The sequence below is a fragment of the Neovison vison genome, chromosome 7 (genome assembly GCF_020171115.1).
Source record: "Neovison vison isolate M4711 chromosome 7, ASM_NN_V1, whole genome shotgun sequence".
In the NCBI taxonomy this organism is placed as follows: Eukaryota; Metazoa; Chordata; class Mammalia; order Carnivora; family Mustelidae; genus Neogale; species Neogale vison.
In genome coordinates, this window is record NC_058097.1 from 125,689,284 (window position 1) to 125,710,309 (window position 21,026).

The following is a 21,026-nucleotide window of genomic DNA, read 5'->3' on the forward strand; positions in this document are numbered from 1 at the left end:
TGATCCCAAGACCTAGGGATCATGACCTGAGCTGAAGGCAAACACTTAAAGGCAGAGCCACCCAGGTTCTCAAGAAAGCCGTTTTTAACTTGTCCTAAAATTTCCTAATAGGAGACTGTATTTCAACCCGGTTATGGGGGCTTTAAGTCATATAAGCAGAGTTAAAAAAAAAAAAAAAAAAAACTGATTACAGAGCCGTCTCATTGTTCTGAGAAAAATCGAGAATAAGTTTGGAAAACAGGGCATGTGGTTTATAACTTGAAGATGTGAGGTATCAACAGCTACAGAAATAAGGAGGCATACCACGTCAGTAGATCTGTATGAGGCCGAGAGAAGGGATATTACAAATTATCTGTAATAAATAATAAATGGGCATCCAAAGCAAGAGATGGTATCTGGAAAGTTGGTTGAGTCCAGATGTGCAGTTCTTTAATTTATATTAGTACTCAGTGGAACATGATTGTTTTTAAGCAGAAGGAAGTCTTGATAAGAACTGAGGTATAGGAAAACAAGGAGAGAAGATCAAACCATTCTATCACAATAGTCAGGTCTTAGAAGGTACATTAAGGATTTCAACTAGGGTGGTTGTGCTTTGGTAAGGAAAAAATGGATGTATGAAAATTATTTGGAAATTTGTTGGGTATGGTGGAGGAATAAAAGATAATGAAGACAGGCAATCGGTGATGTTCCCGTTTTCTAATCTGATATCATTGGTACAAGCTACAAAACAGAAATTCAAAAGCCTGCGGTTTTTTGTGGCAAGAAGATAATTGAAATTGTGGTGCTAAGAAGATATTCAACAGGCAGTATGGCACTAGCTATTAGAAATACAATCTGAAACAAAGATATGGATTTAGGAGATATGAATTTATCCTACATAAATATAGTAGTTGAAAATGAGACAGTGTCTGAGGTCATTTATAGAAGAAGTGGGGGGCAGGGAGAAAAAGAGAGAGAGAGAGAGAAAGTTGCCCAAAACTTGAGAAGCCTATACACAGTAAAAAACAGAATTAAGAACAGAAACAAGACAGATACTAAATATGATATGGAGTATCAGGGAGGAAAGACATTAAAAGAATGTGATACATTAAAGTAAATTCTCTCAAACTGGTGAGTCTTATATAGGAGAAATACTGATTGACCTAGAAAAGAAGTTCTTTTAAGATATCTGAACATCACAGAAAACGTCAGGACAGAGCTATAGGTAATGTCGTCATACAGTGGATAAATCAAATTAAAGCCAACATTTCTACTATAGCTCTCTGCCAAGGGAGTGGTGGTTTTGGGTGGTTAGAGATTCTTATAAGCTTCAAATGGGATGAAAGTAATATTTTTTTGTAAATTTTTTTCATTTACATGTGAATATGATTCAAGGAAAGGACTTTTCAATGCTGACAATGAAAGCCTATTTCGTGATTAACTGCTTAATTTGAATATGGTCAGGAAACCTCAATATTGTTAAAAATTAATTAAGTGTAGAATGAGGAGGAGATGAAGCTAGAAGAACACCCATGCATTTTACTGTTGAAGAGTAAAAAGAACTTTGTTAATTTTTCAATAGAATACAGTGTTTACTATTGTGGTCTTCTTAACTTACTATTTAACTCCACTATCCATCCACTGCCTAACTTTTAAAGAAACAAATGTGGTTTTTTTGGCAATTTTTTTACCATATGCCTGAAATCTCAAATACTAACTTCTACTTCAATCCTCTAATGGAAATACTCTCCTTATATTCAACACTGCTCTTTATTGACAAATATAGTTTCTTCATCCTTATTACCCATAAATAAATCAATTGACTTTGATGTGGTTGGCAAATCCTTGTACTGGAAAATCTCTCCTCCATTGTTTTCTGATTTATACTACTCAGTTTCTGTACCTCCCAGTACATAACTTCTCTCGTTGATTTAGTCCTTCTAAATAAAGGAAAAAATGTCTATGTTATCATATGTCTCTCATTGTACTAGGCTTGTCTTTGATGGAATAAAAAAGCAACTAACCTATTCCCTACTTTACCTTTCATTAACAGAGAAGTCATAAATAGAATAAACATATATCTCAAACACAGCAAGTTAAGCTAACTCTCAATATCCTTTCTTATGCTAATGCTGATTTCTAATTTCTATTAGAGTTAATATTTTATAATAAAATAGTACAAGTTTATAGCCTAGAATAAGTATTCAGTTCTTTTAGTGTAAGCAAAGATACTTCTTAAACACACACACACACACACACACACACCTGCACATCAATCTTTAGAATTTATCATCATTAAGGTAAATTGAATCACCAGGTTATATGCCTTTATTATGCAATTGAGAAAAGTCAGATCACTTATTAAATGAGGTCTTAGGAGGTGGAAATTTCTCTAACAAGCTATTCTGTTTGTGGAAGAGTGGAATGTCTGGTGAGCTGCTTTTCTCTAAGATTAAAGCTAATCATTTGAAACATCTGTTGGGCCTTGTGCTTTTTCCTATTATTGTCATTTACTAGTGGTTCACCATTTGAAAAGTTATATATGATTAATGATTAATCTACAATTATTTTCTAAATTAAATAGTGAGACATTCATTTAAAAAAAAGAGGTGATTATGAAAGTTAAATTTAAATACAGGGTTGTGTTAAAATGTACACTTTTTTGTTGTTATTCTTCTTTTTCCACTCTGTGGAAGGTTATACATTTTAGGAATGAGATAAGCTATATAATTTATGAATAAAGAAAAGCAATTCTGTTTTATAGTCTTATAGGAGATGATAATTTGTCTCTATGGCAGAGGCCGGGGTGGGGGGAATAACATCTGTTAAAGCAAAGATGAAGAATATCATTTTGTGTCAGAAGAGTGTCAGTGGACCCTAGGCAAGGACAACTATTTCTAATTCAAAAGACAATGTAAAATGTATGTATTGAAATATTTTATTTTCCTTAGATAGTGATGCTGAAATGTATTTGACAACATCCAGGAAAATCTCATATTCAAAATGACACAGAAGTGCCTGCCAGAGTTGTAAAGGTAAACAAGATTATGTTGACAGTTAATTTTTATGTTTTATATATAAATAGTCATTTAGCTTTATCCATATTTATGATGTCATCCAGATTATGTTAGGGAGAAAATGAACTAACTGTAATTAGATTAATAGTCACAAATTTTATATGACTAGTATTTCCAAAACATAAAAACTCAAATCGTAAAATTTGGACTACAGTTAAAGCTTGCTTCCATTAGTTTTGAGAGTAGAAAAACACTACTAACTATTCAACTGATTGAGTTTAGGCCCACCAGAGTAACAGCAGCTATAAACTGGAGGTGCTAGAAAGTAGTGTGAACTATAGGAGGCTATCCAGGGCTCTGCCACCCCTACTGCTGCAACTGCTGCTGCTGCCTACACTATAACCATGCCATCTTACACCATTGCCTCCTTCCCTGTTGAAGGAGGCTGAGAGGCCATGTGCAAGCTGCTGGCTGACCAGGCCCAGAGCTGGAAGGAGGAGGTGGTAACCTAGGAGCCCTCACTGTAGGGGCAACTTTCAAAGTTCCAGGATGGAGCTCTTACCCTGTACCAATGGACTGTACCAACCTGACAGGGACTCTGCCCTGCACTATTCAGAAAGGACCAGTGGGATGTGGCCCTGGTGGACATGGTGAATGATGGCATCATGGATCTCTGAAGCAAATACCTCAACCTCATCTACAACAGCTATGAAGCAGGCAAGGAGGAGTATGTGAAGAGACCCCCCCAATCCCCCCAGGTGAGACCCTACTGTCCAAGAATTAGTCCTTCTTTGTGGACTACAACCTGCTGGACTCGCTGCTGATTTACCAGGTTCTGGCCCCCAGCTGCCTGCCCTCCTTACCCCTACTCTCGGCCTAGTGGCACACTTCGGCACCTGGCTCAAGCTCAAGGCCTTAATGTTCTCCCTAGAATAGCTGCCCCTCTCCATCTGCGGCATGGGGAAAGCAGTAAGAGACTGTGGTACCCTCAATAAGAGACAGAAGGTGGGGACATCTGCCTTCCTTTCCCTAGGACCAATAAAATTTCTAATAGAGAGGGAAAACCAATAAAGTAGACTATCTGGATATCCTTAATTTTTAAGGTTAGGCCTTATTCTAAAGTAAGTAACTGCAATAGACTGAATGGAGCTTATTTTGGGAGATAAAGACATTACTGAGACCACCACACAGTCTCCATGTATCTCCTGAATAGAGTGTGATCTGTATTGATGGTAAAATTGCATGAATTCTATTTATTTTACCTCTTTTATAATTTGGGCTATTTTGAGTTTCACATGCACATTAATAAAAATCAGTAAGAACTTCTCAACATAATATGAAATTATGCATCACTTGATTTATTTGAAAAAATATCGTTAGACTGAAAGCAGTTGGTATGTGTGCTCTCTGTGTAGCATTGTATTGGCTTAATCAATCTGAATAGACAAGACCTTGGGATAAAACAGACCAGAGAGTAGTCATATGTGAATACCCTGAAGTATAAGTTAAATGCAAGAATGATAAGAATGTGTACAAGTACATCAGCTATATCTCATAGATTAAGTTCAAATCTTTTAGCTGTGTGGCCACAAGTGGAATATAACATCTTTTATCATTTCAATTTTCTTTTTCTTTTTTTTTATTTTTTTTAGATTTTGTTTCTTTGAGAGAGAGAGAGAGAGAGCACACAAGCAGGGGGAGTGGCAGGCAGAGGGAGAAGCAGGCACCATACTGATCAAGGAGCCTATTGTGGGACTCGATCCCAAGACCCTGGGATCCTGACCAGAGCAGAAGGCAGACACTTAACCAACTGAACCACCCAGGCATTCTTCATTTCAACTTTCTGATCTCAAAATGAGAGTCTATGAGACCACTCAGCATAACTTCAGGATCGTTTGTGTGGTTTAATGGGATATCATGTGCAGAAGCTCAGCAAAAACTTAATTAAGAGATCTGGAGGACATGGGGAGAGGAGAAGGGAGTTGGGGGAAATTGGAAGGGGAGGTGAACCATGAGAGACTATGGACTCTGAAAAACAATCTGAGGGTTTTGAAGGGGCGGGGGGTGGGAGGTCGGGGTTCCAGGTGGTGGGTATTATAGAGGGCACTGATTGCATGGAGCACTGGGTGTGGTGCAAAAATAATGAATACTGTTATGCTGAAAATAAAAAATAAATTTAAAAAAAATGGAAAAAAAAAAAAGAGAGATCTGGATCTAGAATCAGATAGAACAAGACTCAAATTTCACTTTTGCATTTTATTAATTATATCACATTGGACAACTGAGCTCCCTCTTTCAGACAGTTTCCTAATTTTCAATATATTTAAGTGTGGATAATGCATAAATTATGTTATTTTTTCTTTGTAATTGAATATAAAATAATATGCAAAAAGCTTACCTTAGTATCTGGCACATAATAATCACTTAATAAATCTTAGCAATTATTGTTAGCATTTTATTATATACTATTATTGCTTATATCATTAAATATAAATACTATATAAGTATGTAATAGTTAAAATAAATTATGCAAATTGATACAATTATTTTCATTATGGTGTTTATTTCATGTACAAAGAGGCTTGCTTTTCTTAATCTCATAGTGGGTGAATCAACTAAGAAAAACACATATTTAGATAATATTTTAAGAAAAACTTGAAAAAGTTTCTGAAATACAAAATATGAAATTCAATAAAAACTGGCATAAAGTGTTCTCTAGAGAAAAAGATATAATCTTATTTATCTATCAAGGATGGGATAGATAAATTTGGGAGCGTCTGGATGGCTTAGTCAGTTAAGCGTCTGCGTTCAGCTCAGGTCATGATCCCAGGGTCCTGGGATTGAGCCCCGCATCAGGCTCCGTGCTCAGCAGGGAGCCTGCTTCCCACTTCCCACTTCCCCTTCTTGTGTTCCCTCTCTCATTGTATCTCTCTAAGTCAAATAAATAAATTTATTTATTTTTATTTTTTTTTTTAGGATTCTATTTATTTCGACCTGAGCCGAAGGCAGATGCTTAACCAACTGAGCCACCCAGGTGCCCCAAGAATGTTGTTGTTTTTTTTTTTATATAATCAAGACAAGAAAAACATTGATAACTTACTCAGTTCTTGTGGTCTTATTAAGGAATTTAAATAATAACAATTGTAAAACAAGCCTTCTAGATATGTTTGCATGTTGCTACATAGGGATTTAGAATTTTTTTAGATGACATGCCAGTTCCATCTCAGCAATTATATTTGTTTTTTTTTGTGAATTTAATTACTGTTTGTGAAATTCTGTAAATTATGATTTAAATGTCTGTTATAGTCATGATTTCTTAGGTGAATGATTTACTATGTTTATGAAAACAGAATTGATATGAATCACATTTGCTCTTATAACTGACAATTTTTAGACATATTTTTGGTTATTTTGTCATGACAGATGTGATTCTTTTAAAATACTGTCTCATTTCTTGTGAAGTACTATGGGAAACAATTCTCTAAATTCATCTACCTATTAAGAATGGGAGGTAAATACTTTTTATTAAATTTTCTTTTCATGATTCCAAAAATATTAATTATATTAAATATTAAATTATATTAAATATTATTTCTGGAAATTTGACATGAATTATAGAAGTGGCACTGGGTAGACACCCTCATGTTCACAACTGAAATAAAGTAACATTTACATATACATTCCTAAAGATCTTAACAGCAAGATTTGTTGCTTAGTTTGGCAAATTCTATCATTATCTCCTGACTCTAAGTTTACAATCCAATGACGTTATGAAATGAATAGAAAACATTCATTGCTAATAGGATCCATAGAGACACATTGCTAGAATTCTAGAATCACTTTTAAAAAGTATTAGCTTTCTTCTGTGATCAGGGACATATCTGAAATTACTTCTAATAAAAAGGCGACTTTTTAGTATTTCTTTGGAATACCTTAGTTGGCCTCAGATGTCTATTATAATGTGGAAGATATTACCATAGTATGCACAATAATATATAAAGATATACTAACTTTAAACTGAACATCAACACCTGCTTTGATATCAATATTAATTATATCCTTTAATACCTTTGTAGGTATTAATGTTTATTAATGCTCATTTACTAATCATATAACTACCCTGTATATGGAGCTTTACAGTTTATAAAACTTTTCTGCATAAATTGTATTACTCATTTTGATTTTCTGTTATACTTGTTAGAGAGGACTATGTATACACCTCTTAAAGAATCAATCTTCTAATGGGTGTCAGAAGGAGATATTTTTTGAGGGTAGTGGCCACTGTGATGCTGGAGGATATTCATTCATTCACTTACTCATTCTGCAGGCATTCACTGAGTACTGGCTATAAACTTGCATGTTAGAGGCTGGGTAGTAAATAAAGTAAATAAATAGATAAATGAGACATTAAATATGTCTTCAGTGAATTTAGTCTTGTAGAGTCTGTGGTATGCATAAGTTCAGAATCAAAGTGACTGTCATAAATGGCTGTAATGCAATGTACTAAGAAACAAATATAATAAAGAACATGTGAGATTATATATAAATACATATTTTATATATATAATATATACTGCACACAAACACACACACACACACACACATATACAGAATAAGACAGAGACAGAGAGCGTTGGGAGGAGGTTAGTTGCTGAATGGTAGCCTTGGTTACCATGAATGGTTACCATGAGACAGGTAGACTGTCTCATATAACAACAACAAAATGCTCTTAGGACAGTACATATAGTTCACTACAGCCTGAGTAATAGAGAGAAAGCTAGAAAAGCGACAGAATCTAAATAATAAATGGCCTTGCGAACATTTGTGGAAGTTTGCTCTGTATTCTAGATTGGATTAGAGGACTTTAACTGTTTTAAGGACAGGCTGAGCAGATTAGTGTTCCTACCCAGATTAGTGGGTAGGAGAAAAAGAAGCTAGAGAATAGTAACTCCTTGTCTAAATACCTCTGCATCCATTGAAACAGGCTTAATGGCTTAATGTCCCAGTAAACTCCATACTTGCCACTTAATTCCTATCAAATGAATAGAATGTAACCTGGGCATAGAGAAGTCATCCTGGTTTTCTTTATTTGTTTTAATAAAACATTGCATACAGGGCATAGAGAAGTCATTCTGGTCCCATCTTATTATTATTAACAATAATGTTAACCTTATACTGTAACTCCCATAAATATACTTGAGTATCTAATCTAACTTACAGACTGACACAAATGGCCTATGTTTGAGGACATCTTAAACAAAGCTATGAAAGATGATAAGGGTATTTTAATATGAAACTCCTACACAGACTCATGCAGTATCATTATAGTTTGAACAAGTCTCCATTGCAATAAAGGGGATTTTTATTGGGGTGCCTGGGTGGCTCAGTGGATTAAGCCTCTGCCTTGGATTCTGATATCTGTCTCTGTCATTACTAAAATTGGTTTTTAAAGGTCTCAAACTCCAAAAATTTTTTGAGTGTTACTTATAGTGTTTGACAAAGGTGACAGTTGACACCCTAAAACTGAATATCATTAAACACACACACACACACAACTAAGTATCATTTGTACTTCACTCTATTATATTGGCTTTCTTCTGCACCTCTTGGCTTATTCCATTATTCTGTCCTTCACTAACTCCTTTCTTTCTACCCTTCACATCTTTCTACCAGAGAAATGTATATATTCTAGAAGGTTAGGTCCTTAACCTTCTTTTCTTTCTAGTACAGACTCTCTCTATGAACAACCTTATGATTGCATTGAGTCTGTCCTTGTGTTTTGTGGCCAGTTCTCACCTTTGGGAACTGCTTTTCCTGCACACTAACCGATATTTTAAAATATTGTGTATTTTCCCCTGAAAGTAAAAATAAAATTACCTCCTCTTCTTTTTGTTACTTTATTATGTTACAGTATTATGGATTGTTCAACTGAATTAATCAAAGCTCAGAATCTTGATATCATTCTAACTCTTCCATATTTTTTTACATTTCTAACCCCATTCATTCTATCATTTGTAAATTCTCATTTATTTTAGCTTCTCCCACAAATATCTATTCTATTATATTCAATGTATGAGGAATTCCAGTCCTTTTTGCCTAGATTACTGAAAAGACCTCCTAACTTGACTTTTACCATAGAGTTTTCTTGGACACATTTTCATAAAGGAGCCCTCTGATTTTTCTCTGCCTACTCTCAAAGTGTATAGAGTGAATTACAAATTTCTTTGCAATTATGGTAAACCATTAGAGATTTATGCAGGGACAACATGGTCAGAATTGTATTTTACATAGATCGTTTTAGGAAAAACAGTACAGAGAGATTTTATTGAGGTTTGGGTAGGATGAAGAGAGATGTGAAGAAAATATACATAGGCAGGCAATTTTTCTGGTAGTTCAGGGAGGATAATGAGAGTATCAACTCAGGAAATATATATGGAATGGAGAGATTCGTACTGACTTTCTTAGCATTAAGGTCTATTAAGGTCTATAAGAATATGCATTGTTCATTATAGGCTCCATATACATGTGGAACAATGCCCAAGAGAGAGAGGATATATGCATATGTGTTCTATGAATAAAAATAACTACATATATTAAGCAACAAAAAATGCAATGCATGATTAAGTATGGTATGGGATAGAAAAGGGCAGATTGTAAGCATAAAGTTTGAAGTTATATTTGAGTTGGAGATAAAATAAGCTGGCATTCTTGAGATTGACTATGTTTTTTTTTAATTCATAAATTAAATCAATAGTGCAACTCCCTTAAGACTAAAGACGGTAAATATGCATTAAATATACTTAACAGTTTTTTGGCTTTTAAGTGTTCAGTAACTATTGCTGCTTTTAACTATTGCTATTATTCTTGTTATTGTTAAATTTATGTGTATACATTCATACATATCCACATCTATACCTATACACATATACATATACACATGTGTACATCTATATCTATTTATCTATCCATCCATCCACTCATCCATCCATCCATATGAAGAGTAGAAATGTTTAGCACTTGATATGAAAATGCAATCAAAGAAGAAGGCCTCCAGACTAGGTAATATATGTTCTTTGCTAACTTGTCCCTAAAAAAGTTTTTATGAAATAAAATAATTTTAGAAATTAAACGTATTTGATACCTGTCCCTTTGTTTATATTTTTTTGTTTTATATTAATATCCTTATAAATTATCCTAAGATGGAATTGCTATTTAATCAAATGAGATTTAAAACCTTCTTGAATTTTTGTGCCTTGGAAGACACTTTTCTAGGGATAAGAGAATAATGAATTAAATAGGCTTGAACAGCAAGGGTCAGAGGATTTGTGCATTCCTGATCTAGGTCTTTGTGGGCCGCTTTATATAATATGAGTGAACACTGGCTTTTCTGCATTTTTTTAAAAAAGGAGGAAGAACAGTGAGATCAAAGTTTAAGCCAGGCAAATTGTCCATTTTGCTGGAGGGCATCTGTCACATATAGACAGAATTATTCATGATTTTGATTAATAATGAAAATATGTGTTTGGATTAATTTTAATAAATAAAATACAGAAGTGTTATGTCATAGAATTAAACAGTTTGAAGGCAATCTGCCCCAGATTTCAACTTTGATTAGTTCATTATAACTTCCCTTTAAAGCATAAACTTACCTATTTTTAATTAAAATTTTTTCTGTGATCTCAAAGAATCCATACTATAGTTTGTCAAGGAGTGATACACTCACAATTATTATATCATTTTGATCAGAAGACTGATCATTTTGATCAGAAGACTGATTACAATAAGATTTAAAGCATATTCTTTGAGTAATGATTTTATAAAAGAAACACATAGTTGTTTTGTTTATAGAAAGCAAAATTGCAACGTAATATCAACTTAATTTGTAATAAAATTAGATAATTTTGCAACTAATGAAATTATCCATGACAATGTGATTCATTCAGTTTGATACTCAAACGATTTAATGAAGTTATTATGGACAAAATCTCATACACTAATGAAATAAAGCTGTGGATATACTGTAGAGTTAGCAATTATTCAAATAATTTCATTAGGTATCAAATGCTAGTTAAACATAGTTTTAAAGTCAGAGGTCAATTTTAATTTAAAAGAAGAAGTTTTGGAAAAGCTAGAGAAGAAATTTTTGAGTTTTATATAAAAATGAAAGGTTAAATTAAAGGGCTTAAATACAAAGTCTATAAAAATCATATAATCTGTCAAAGAGTTAAGGAGGTTATTTTAATCAACTGCTTCAAGGAAAACTAATGGGATATTCTGCATCTAAATCATCTAAATGCCCTGAAAAGCAATATATTCGAATTTAGATATGAACTATCAATTTACCAGGGATGGCATATAAAGATATTTTGAAGCAAGAGACAGCATGAGGAGATTTTATTCTTGATTTATTTTATGTCTGACTTACTATTTATTCTTGATTCATTTTATGTTTGACTTACTAGTGTGAATTATTTTTAAGAATACAAATGTTGGAGAGATTGCTATGAGCTTTGGATATCCGAAGGATGTTTGCGAAGTGTGTAGTGTCACATTATCAATTCCAAATTCTCAGCATGGTAATAAGCTAATAGAGTGACAAAGTTTTATATGGTATATTCTTGCTTGTCACTGAAGAGAAATCACTACACTAGGTGAGGAAATTATCCTCATGATGAACATAAGCTACAGAATAAAGTATACTCTGTCAAAAATAATCATTATCAATGTTATTGATAACCAGTAACAATCAGTACTAGCAATAGTTATCCAACTTTGTGTTTATTTATTGCTTCCTGGAGTTAAAAAACAATTCACAGACATGACTTCTCTACAACATTAATTTTTACTATACCCTTATGAGGTATATATTTATTAATGCTAAAATACATTATTAACATTAACTATGCTGCAGCACATTTACAAATATTCATTTAGGGAGAACTTAAAAGATCCTCATGGTAGACATTAAGACATGTAAGGAATAGGTTAAAAGGGGAAAATGAGCATGACTGCAGCAGCTTCTCAAATCCATTAGTTGCTCAAATCAAAATTTAAAAAAAATATATAAATGAATGAAGTGAATAGCTTCATGATTAAATTCTAGCTACACTTAAAGAATTGGGTTTGGTTTTATGTCAAGCTAATTAAACTCGCTATTGAACTGATGTAGGAATATTGTTAAGATCTCCATATAAAGCCTCAAACTAGAAATTTCAATGAGAATTAAATGTCAAGAAAAGAGTTTCTTCTTTTAAGGAACTCAGGGGAAATTAGAGTCCTCTAAATGTCTGTGTTTTCCCATTTGCTCTGACTGCTGGGAGTCTCAAGGAAATACTTATGTCTTGGCCACAATAATTATGAGACATTATGGCCTACACTGTCCTGACCTCTTATTATGAAATGTCTTTTTACCTGGTGCTGTATTTATTTATTTGCATATTTACTTTTCATGGTACATAATTTTATATAGCAAGTCAAATAAACACCCTTTGGTGTTTAATCTCTTGATATTGAGATAAAATATATTAGTAAAATAAAACAATCATTATATAAATATACATTTGTTATTTCATATTTTTTAATATATTAGGTGACAAATAAAGAGGAATAAAACTTTAAAAGAAAACAAGTTTATTTTACATTTAATTTTTCCACACATTGCTATCACCAAGTAAAGGTGCCAATTCCCGTATCCTTATCACCATTCCCTTCAAAAGCCAGGATCTATGATGACATTGTCAGCTACTGATAATAGTTATATAGTTATCTTTGTCATGTTTCAAGTTCATTTAGAAAATTTAGCTTTCCAGTTTCTAACCATAGATTATCCAATAAGTAAAGATAATTATGAGAAACAAAGTTTATTAAAGGAGAAAATATGAAAATAAGAAAATAATTACTTCCAAAAATTAATATACATCCTAAAATTTCAGATCTAAAAAGAGAACTGGTAATTCTTAAACTTCCATAAGAAAAATTAAGTAAGTGTTTCATTAACTAAATTTGAGCAGTAAGAAGAAATGCAGAGTGATTACATGCTTATTTTTGTTGCTAATATTTATTTTTCCTGTGCCATATAGTGTTAATAAAGTGATTATAAAACGGAGGTTGGTGACTAATCAAATATATAGACTTTTGAGAAATTACAATGTAATTAGAGTTGGGAGAGAAGTTGAAAATCAATTAGAGTATATCAAAGTGAATACAACACATATTAGAATAGAGAAAGATTGAGTACTATTAGAGTTAAATAAGAGTTACCATCTACAAAATGGATTTAAATTTTACTTACTTATTTTTAAAGATATATTTATTTAAGAATGAAAGAGAGTGCAAGCAGTGGGAGGGGCAGAAGAGGGAGACAAGCAGACTCCCCACTGTGCTGGGAGCCTGTTGTGGGGTTTGATCCCTGGATCCTGAGATCATGACCTGAGCTGAAACCAAGAGTCAGATGCTTAACCAATTGAGCCACCCAGCTTCCCCTGGATTTATGTGCTTTTGTTTGTTTGTTTGTTTATTTTAATTTATTTATTTGAGAGAGAGAGAGAGAGAGAGAGAGCAGGAGAGAGGGGAGGGGCAGAGAGAGAGGGAGAAGCAGACTCTCCACTGAGCATGCAGCCTGACATAGGGCTTGATCCCAGGACCATGGTATCATGACCTGAATTGAGGGCAGACCCTTAACTGACTGAGCCACTCAGCCCCTGGATTTGTGTTTTATAACATAACAACTCATATGCTGGTTATGAGGATGAAATGAGTTAATGTATTTTAAAACACTTGGAGCACTGTCTGCCGCATAAAATGTTCAAGGAATATAAGCTACTTGAGGCCCTAAATAAAGGATGTTCTTTTTAAAAATCTGTTTTACTACATTGGTTCAGTAATAATGTCTTCTGGCCCACTTATTGTAACTTATTTGGGACAGTCTTACATGCACTTCCAGCATCTAGATTTTAGTCTCCCATAACATTATGCATTGTAGTCAATGAAAAGTAGCTGAACTTATGATTGACTTGGGATGTGGGTACAGGACCAAAATATTATTAGTGGAAAGTTAGAATATTTTAAAATATATTTCTGGTTAGAGTATGCTTGGGTTGTTTATTCAGTTGAGGATTCATCTCTTGATTTTGGCTTATGTCATGATCTTGATGTCCCAGGGTCAAGCCCTGTCATCAGGCTCTGTGCTCAGCAGGGAGTCTGCCTGAGGATTCTCTCTCTCTCCCTTTGCTCCCCATCCTTCTCATGCTCTCTCTCTAAAATAAGTGAATACATCTTTAAAAATATATTTATATATTTCTGGTTAATAGGAGGGAAGAAGCTAGCATTAAGTGAGTCCTGTGACAAACTGTGACAGTTTGTGCATATATATATATATATATATATATATACCTGCAAAATCACATTTGATTCTAATAATACTCAGAATCAGAAAGTTTAATACAATGCACATGTATATAATATACATATATAATCTCCAAGCAAAAAGTAAAGTGACTCTAATAGGATATGTTTAATTTTCTTTATTGGTAATAGGATTGTTAATATATGGATATCTTGAGTCTTCAATTAAATATGTATCTATTAAAAATATAGATTAGTACATTTGTCCATGAATGTAGTTAGGAGAGACTCACCTGGCACTTAGTTAACACTGTCCAATAAGTTTAAACAAATATGTCATATTCCAAAAGATAAAGCCCATGTGAAAACTACAGACTTAAAGTGTTATTGATATAACAAAAATAATCTTCAAATTATAAAAGAGATCACATCTGTTAAACAGGTCTCATAATCAATTTCATAATTTGTAACTTTTGCTTAATTTTATGACATTTAAAATCTTTAACAGACTCATGTGTTAGATTTGAATATTTAATTTGATTAAATAGGTTTTGATAATTATCTAAATTTACTAAATATATTAGTTTCCCATGGCTGAAAAAATTAGTTTTAAAAGACTAGTTGTGTATTTAAATTTTACATAAATAGTGGCTGTAGTTGTAAAAGATTAATGATAATCAGGTTTAAAATGTGTAAAGAGTGATGAACATTCTTCTAACCCTTTAAACATTAAATGTTCTATCAACAATAAGTAGTGAGTACATTATGTATCTAGCTAATGAGGCTAGACATAGAAAATTACGGTGTAAAGGAAAGGTGCCGCCAAGTTTTGTTTTTGTTTATAATTTTTTTCAGTGTTCCAGAATTCATTGTTTATGTACCAAACCCACCAAGTTTTTAATCTTACTTTTACCTTTGTATCCTCTCACTTCCTTTCAGAAGCTCCTTTTTTTTCTTTCTAAGTTCCTACTTCAATTTTCCTCCAATCACAAATGTACCTTGGCTCCTGGAACCCATAGCACCCATGCTCATATCAGAGTCCACTAGAAAGAAAGTTGGTGGAGTCTTTGTTCTCCTCTCCACCACCTATATTTGCATTTCCCCCCAGACATCTTCTGGAAAAAAGAGCTGAACCTAAAGGACTTTTCATTTTTTATTTTTTTAATCCAATGGACATAATGTCTTCTAGGTGAAAAAGTAATTTTGAGGCAGAAGTTCCTTTCCCTATGTAAGTGACTGCTTCAACCAAGCACGTTATGGGCTCGTAGGTATATAAAATGGCCTTTAGAACACAGCTGAGTCAGGTGGGATGGGAATGGGGAAAGGCAGGGTCATAAGATGCTACCAAGGAATGCATATGTATATTGACCCTGTGTTAAGTCAAAAATAAAGTAAATATTGCTCTAGACTAAGCTCAGGACAACTTGATACACAATAAGTAATATAGATAGGATTTTCCTTGCCTAGTTATTGAACTGCAAATGCTGGTACCAATGTGCTCACTGCAGGTGGGGGTGAGTATCAGATAGTTATGAATAGTCTTTGCAGAAATTATAGGGTAGTACAGTCATACAGACACACTGGACAGAAAATTTTGCATATTTTGCCTCCACTGGTGATTTTGGAGAGAACAGTTGATATATAAGCTATTATGAATTGGTATACTTGTATCAGTATAGACCAAAGAGAAAGATATAAACCACTTAGTATTCATACATCATGTTCTCCAGATTTTCTGTATCTGTTTTGAAAGTACTACTTTATTTACAGAGAGCAATTAAGAGGGCTATTTGTTTATTAGGTTACTCTTTCAATGTGCATAATGAAAAGTATTAGATTTTGTGTTACACCACATATTTTCTAAAACAAAAGGAGTATATTCAGGCTACTATCTTGGTATATTTGGTGTATGTAAAGTTCTGTCCTAAATACTTAACAAAATTTATTTTAAAAGATAATATTTAGATTTTTCTGGGACCTCACCCTAAATCCATTATTATTCCTTTGTTTTTTCCTTTCTCCTTCACACTCCTATAATAGGATGTCTGGATTCTGGGTTAATTAGAAATAATATGTGATGGAGATTATATAGAGAAAAATCAATTATTCCATTCTTCAGGGTGTAATTTTAAATTAAAAATAATTTTGTGATAAATTATATAGCCAATATAAGTTACATATAAATTATTAACATGAAGAAATCTACCCTCCTATTTTTTTAAAATATTGTAATCCTCAAGAATTTGTATTCAAGTAGGATTGTTTACTAAGAAATGATATTGTTTGTTTTGTTTTTGTTTTTTGTTTTGTTTTGTTTTGTTTTTACTCAGTAGCCTATCCTCAATTTGGTGTAAGTCTTTATCATAAGTTACATAATTTCACAAGTTTTAAGAACTCAATACACATAGTTAATTAGATAAATGGTCTATTTTAGGAAATGTATATGTTCTAGTATATATGTTTAATTATATGTATGTATCTTTTTTTAATTAAAAACTGGTGTGTCTGTGTGAGAAATTGTAGTTGGAATCTGAAACATAAGCATTTCAGAGGCATTTCTTTCGTTTCCTAAGCAGAATTTTTAGAATATGTGATCTTATGTCTAAAGGAAACTATAGCAAATAGTGACTATAATAAACAGTAGAAAAATAAAAGCAGATAAGTAGATGTTTTAAAAGGTGGAGGGAAAGAAAGTTATGAGTAGTATTTTTAACCTCCCAGAGTAGTGTGTGGGGTTTATTTGAAGAAGGCAAACATTTCAGGGAGTTTCGAATATCTTAGAAAGAAACACATTGTTTACATAGTTCTAATAATTACCGAGATTTTACCACTATTTGAAAATTTGAGGTCTTCATTAAGCTTTTGCCTAACCAAACTGTTAAATTACATGTATACACACTATATACAGATACATGAAGAAAACATATACTTTACTCACAGGCAAATTGAAGTATGGCTTCTCTACTAAGAATACTTCCTAAAGTGTTGGCTGCTAAACACTGATAATGACCAGAATCCTTTGCTTCACTTGGATTACTGATAATGAAAGTCCCGTCGATCAAACTGTAGCGATAATCACTTTCCAAATCTATTTCTGTTCCATTTCGAAGCCATCTTAGGAAAAATCAGAAGACAAATATGTAAAAAGTACTTGAGATATTATAATACTCCCTGGGAATGTCAGAATCTCATTGAAGGGAATTTTTAATACTTGAGAAAAATGATTAATAATGAACTTTTACCTGTAATTGGGAACTGGGTTGCCACGAGCTTCACAGTTCAATGCTACTTTCTTTTCATCAGAATCAGTTGGGAAAATTATATCTTCTGGTTCTTGTACAAACACTGGCCCATAGTCCACACTTTCTGTAAGGACCAAAAATGACACACTTTAAAATTTCTAAAAATATCGAGACTTTTTCTCTATTATTTTAATATTTAAAATTTTTCCTTTTTCCTTGTACTCAACAGACATACTAACACAAGAAAGTCACAACTAGCAAATTACATTATTTTAGTAAATTAGAGACCTACCTAGAATTTCTTTAATTGACTAAGATTTCTTTTAAAAATATGATATATACAATTTTAAAAAATATCTCAAATATTGGTGGTGTACATTTTCAAATACATATCTTGTATTCATCTAAAGCAGAGCTAAAGAAGATAATGCTAAACAAGAACATTTAAAAAAAATCTAAAAGTTGGGACAGCTGGGTGGCTCAGTGGGTTAGGCCTTTGCCTTTGGCTTGGGTCATGATCTCAGGGTCCTGGGATACAGCCCTGCACTGGGCACTCTGCTCGGTGGGGGAGCCTGCTCTCCCCCCCCACCCCACCTGCCTGTCTGCCTCCTTGTGATTTCTGTCAAATGCTAGAGTATAAGGGTGTCTGGGTGGCTCAGATGGTTAGGAGTCTGCCTTCAGCTCACGTCATGATTTCAGTGCCCTGGTATCGGTCTGGCATTGGGGGTCCCAGCTCAGTGGAGAGTCTACTTCTTCCTGTCCTTCTGCCTCTCCCCCTGCTCATGCTGGCTTTCTTTTTGTACCTCTGTGTCTCGAATGAATAAAAAAAATCTTTAAAAAAATGCTAGATTGTAAAGGATAAATTATGTAATGCAAAGAAATATATTCTCATAGAATACATGAGACGTCTTCAAAAAAAGTCACATAAATTGGGGCGCCTGGGTGGCTCAGTGGGTTAAAACCTCTGCCTTCGGCTTGGGTCCTGGGATCGAGCCCCGCATCGGGTTCTCTGCTCAGCAGAGAGCCTGCTTTCTCCTCTCTCTCTCTGCCTGCCTCTCTGCCTACTGTGATCTCTGTCTGTCAAATAAATAAATAAAATCTTTTTTAAAAAAAGTCAAATAAATGAATAAGAATATAAAAACTGTACACAGTTAAGTCTTCATTAGCAGGTAAACAATGTAAATAAGGAGATCAGAAGAGAAAGAGGCAAGAGGGAAGAACACGTAAAATTATTAGGTAACTACTATATGCCAGATACTAATTTTATCTCATTTAATTAGTTAATATTCAGAGAAATCCTATGATAAAGGTAATTTAAAACTAATGAAAATTTTATAGAGAAACAGAAATAATATTGAGTTTCAGATGATCGCTTGGGTTTCAAAAGTTTTAACATAATTCTGCCAGAGTTTTAGGATAATTCTGAGAGAAATGATAAGTAAATGTGTTGGGGGAAGTATTAGTCTTATTAGCTTGTAGTAGTGCAAGAATTCACAGAGTTATATGTAGATCTAGGATCTTTTACATCTTGAATTGTGAATTTAGAAGAAAGTAAATTTTTTTCTTTATTTTTATCAATCATGAATTTTATTATATAATAACCTTAGATCAAGATCCTCAAGCCCCTACCTACTAGATGCCATCAGCACACCTTCCCAAAGTATATAATCAAAAATGTCTCCAAAGATTCTTAAACGTCCCCTGGGTCAACATTGTCCTCATTTAAAACCACTGCCTTAGAAAAATGAAGAGGCAAAATTTTAGGAAAGACATGTTTCTAATACTTCGACTGAACAATTGGAGATTCACATTCTTTGTAGATAACCACAAGAAAATATCAGGAAAGAAATACAAGAATGAATGTCCCAGGAAACTCAAGCTTTAAAAAATTATTACTTAAAAAGATAAAAACCTCCCTATTTAGAATAATGGGTTTAGAGTACATTTATACATTTTTTAAAAATATGTATTCATTCTTTTTTGGGCAAAGAAAAATAAAAGTGTTCATGGCACTCTAAATATTCACCCAATAAAACTGACCATTTAAAAAGCAGGCATGTCAAGTATTTTGTTTGAGTCCTAGATAATCTAACTGAAGTCCTTTTTTTTTAAGCTACAAATAATAAAATACTACATGAAAGTAACTGAAATGTGTTTCTATGTACCAAATCACATTGCTATCACTTAAAACTTTTACTCAAAAATATAAACAAGTAATATAATAAAAAGAACTAGAGAAAATTATTGTCAAAATATTCTACTTGTTGTTGCATCATAGTGCATTTATAAAAAATTTGGAAAAGCACATGAAACCTCCTTAAACTCTCAGTTATAGTTAAACTGCATGATGGAGTCTTGAAAATATATCTCTTCTAGTCTTTACACTATAAATATGATCATTAAATCAATATTATAATTGCCTATAATGCATAAAATCAACATTTAATAAATATATTTTATATTTTTATATATTTCAAAACTCTTGAACTTTATGAGTCAGACATACTTGGGTTCAAATTCTAGTACCATCATTTTCTAACCTCCTTATTTGTTTTTACTTTTATCCTTCATACTCCATTTATTAACTATGGATGATCATGTCTCCTGAAGATATTATTATGAGGATTGGTTGACATCAACATGTATACTTGGTATACGTAGTATACCACAAGTGCTCTATAAATTATAATTAATAATTACAATAACAGCAATAACTAACATTTCTTGTGGTATAATTACTACATAATAGACATTATATTGAATTATTTATATGCAATGTATCATTTAACACTCACAACATCCATGTGACTAGAACTAATCCCCAGTTGTATAGATGACAAAACTGAGGCTGAAATTAATGAAAAAAATGTATATAGCAAATACATGGCAAACCTGGGATACGAATCCAGGGCTGTTGTAATCTAGAATCTGATTACCCCTGCCACTACTATTACTATTATAATTTTGTCATAACATTTATAAAACATTTTAATATATACTGTTATTTAATTCTTTGAGCTAAACATTACAATTATTTCTAAAAGAGATGAAAACTCTGAGGTTCTGAGAGGAGACTTCTCCAAAATTAGCAATGTAATAAACAGTTGATTTTAACTAAAGGTCTATGGTTCTAAATCTTTTGTTCTGAAAATTATCAGAAAGGACAAGAGAAATAAAGGTTGTCAGGCTAGAGAAATGCTAAGAGGTAAGATTACACACTGAAAAAATAAGAGACTGACCTAAACAACATGTATTCTGTTGTGACTACTCATCCTCTTTTCAGTATCTCTTTGTTCAATTGTTACTTTTAAAAGCATTTTAGCAAGCAATCATCCTCTCTCTCTCCTTTTTCTTTTAGAAATAAAGTTCACTGTAGGGGTTCAAGAGCATGTGTAGAGCTTCCCAGGCCTCACCAAAGGGTAATCAATGATGATTCTAGCTCTAA

General features: G+C 33.0%; 1 protein-coding gene and 1 pseudogene across 2 annotated transcripts in view; one reads left to right on the plus strand and one right to left on the minus strand.

The window, feature by feature from the left end:
* Positions 1–21,026, minus strand: part of CNTN5 (contactin 5) — a 1,378,465-nt gene that overhangs the window by 499,798 nt on the left and 857,641 nt on the right. For both annotated transcript variants that reach the window (XM_044258257.1, XM_044258256.1), the window contains 2 exons: positions 17,582–17,705; positions 17,278–17,453 (listed from right to left, as the gene is read on the minus strand). In XM_044258257.1, coding sequence (XP_044114192.1) covers positions 17,278–17,453; positions 17,582–17,705 — 300 coding nt within the window. The remainder of the gene's footprint in view (positions 1–17,277; positions 17,454–17,581; positions 17,706–21,026) is intronic.
* LOC122912462 lies at positions 3,401–3,876 on the plus strand (annotated as a pseudogene).